This window comes from Alligator sinensis, unplaced genomic scaffold, assembly GCF_000455745.1.
Source record: "Alligator sinensis unplaced genomic scaffold, ASM45574v1 scaffold210_2, whole genome shotgun sequence".
NCBI classification, from domain to species: domain Eukaryota; kingdom Metazoa; phylum Chordata; order Crocodylia; family Alligatoridae; genus Alligator; species Alligator sinensis.
The window spans coordinates 100,084-101,725 of NW_005841946.1; the positions used below are offsets into that span (position 1 = coordinate 100,084).

The 1,642-nt window shown below is 50.7% G+C and overlaps 1 protein-coding gene across 1 annotated transcript in view; it reads left to right on the forward strand.

Moving 5' to 3' along the window:
• Positions 1–459: 459 nt before the first annotated feature.
• SYNM (synemin) overlaps positions 460–1,642 on the forward strand; it is a 21,055-nt gene continuing 19,872 nt past the window's right edge. The window contains exons 1-2 of the mRNA XM_025199567.1: positions 460–513; positions 630–754. Of these exons, the coding sequence (XP_025055352.1) occupies positions 475–513; positions 630–754 (164 nt within the window). The 5' untranslated portion in view covers positions 460–474. The remainder of the gene's footprint in view (positions 514–629; positions 755–1,642) is intronic.

Sequence of the window (1,642 nt, forward strand, 5' to 3'; positions counted from 1 at the left end):
ATCCTCAAAACACTGTAAGCGAGCACTGGGGTATTCTCAATGAATGCTTAGAGGACAGAACTGGACGCGGCCTGAAGCCCGTGGGGCGGCTATTCCCAGACGCTGGAGTCCCAGGTTTCTGATCTAGCCCTATGCAAGCTAAGGGAGGGTCGTGGCTAAGTTGAATTCTGTTTGGGGTCTTGCACTGAGGCCAGCACCAAGGTACCCGGGTGTCTTAAATGTATTTAATGGCAGACGTGTATGTGTATCCCAGTTCTCAGTCTCGCCCTTAAAGCGCCACATAGCAACTTTACAGAAGCGTGCAGTTTGTTTGCCCTGCACAAATGGTAACTTTATGTGGGGGTGACTGGAAGGGTTGTGTTTAAGTACTTAAAACACCTTGTCAAAGAGATGCATCGAATCCGAGAGCAAGCCTCTGTTGCGATGCTAGAGCGCTAGCGTTTCGATAGGGGAGTCCTAGACTCGGCTTCTTTTATGTTGACGTATTCTCATGGTTTCCTGCGCAACCGAACTGTGAGTACGTTTTATCCTCCTAGCAATTTTTATTAAAATTAGAAAGCTGTTATGAACCTAAATATGGAAGATTAAAGTCAAATTCTTCAAAACTAAATGGCACTGTTTCTGTTTAGAGCGTAATCAGTGCCCTCGAAGAAGAAAAGGAGCTCCTGACAACCTCGATTGCCGAGTACCTGCAGGAATATCAAGAACTACTGGAGATGAAAGCAAGCCTCAGCCTTGAACTTGCAACTTACAGGTAAGGGCCGTAGTTGCACGGGGTAGTCCCACCAGTGATGTGTTAAGTTGCTCTTTGCAGGTCAGACATTCAAATTGCTTTCAGCTATTGGGGGTGCATGCAGTGTTGTTCCACTTTGGAAAGTAAGACCATTGCTCTTAAACTCTCCAGGTGTAACCTGCTTTCAGTAATTCTTATTAGCTAGGATCTGGATTTTCTGTTTCCCACGGAAAAACAGAGAACATGGGTTTTCCACTTTACTGGAGGAAAACGTGGATTTCTCATTTAAACTGGGAAACCCGTGGATTTTGCAGTTTTGCAGAGAGCTCCCTGCAGGCCAGCAGAGCTCCAGCGGGAGGAGGGCGGTCGGGCAGGGGGGTGCCACGTGCATGTATATGCACATGCCCGGCAGGCAGACTGGAGAGGTAAGACTGGTAGGTAAGTGGAGGGAGAGGATTGAGGCCCCTGTAGGGAGTGAGGGGGTTGAGCAGGGCAGGGGGTGCATGGGGCTTAGAGCCCAGAGTGAGGCTGCAGGGCCCTGGCAGGGAGCAGGACAGGGCCATGGGTGGCTTTTCCGGGGGTGGGGGTTGGGGCTGGCTCCCCGCTGCTTCGCACACTCCTGCAGGGGCAAGAGGGACTCTCAACCGCAAGAGAAGGTTGAGAGGTGACCTCATGGCTGCCTATAAGTTCATCACGGGGGCACAGAAGGGAATTGGTGAGTATTTATTCACCAAGGCGCCCCCGGGGGTTACAAGAAATAATGGCCACAAGCTAGCAGAGAGCAGATTTAGACTAGACATTAGGAAGAACTCCTTCACAGTTCGAGTGGCCAAGGTCTGGAACGGGCTCCCAAGGGAGGTGGTGCTCTCCCCTACCCTGGGGGTCTTCAAGAGGAGGTTAGATGAGTAT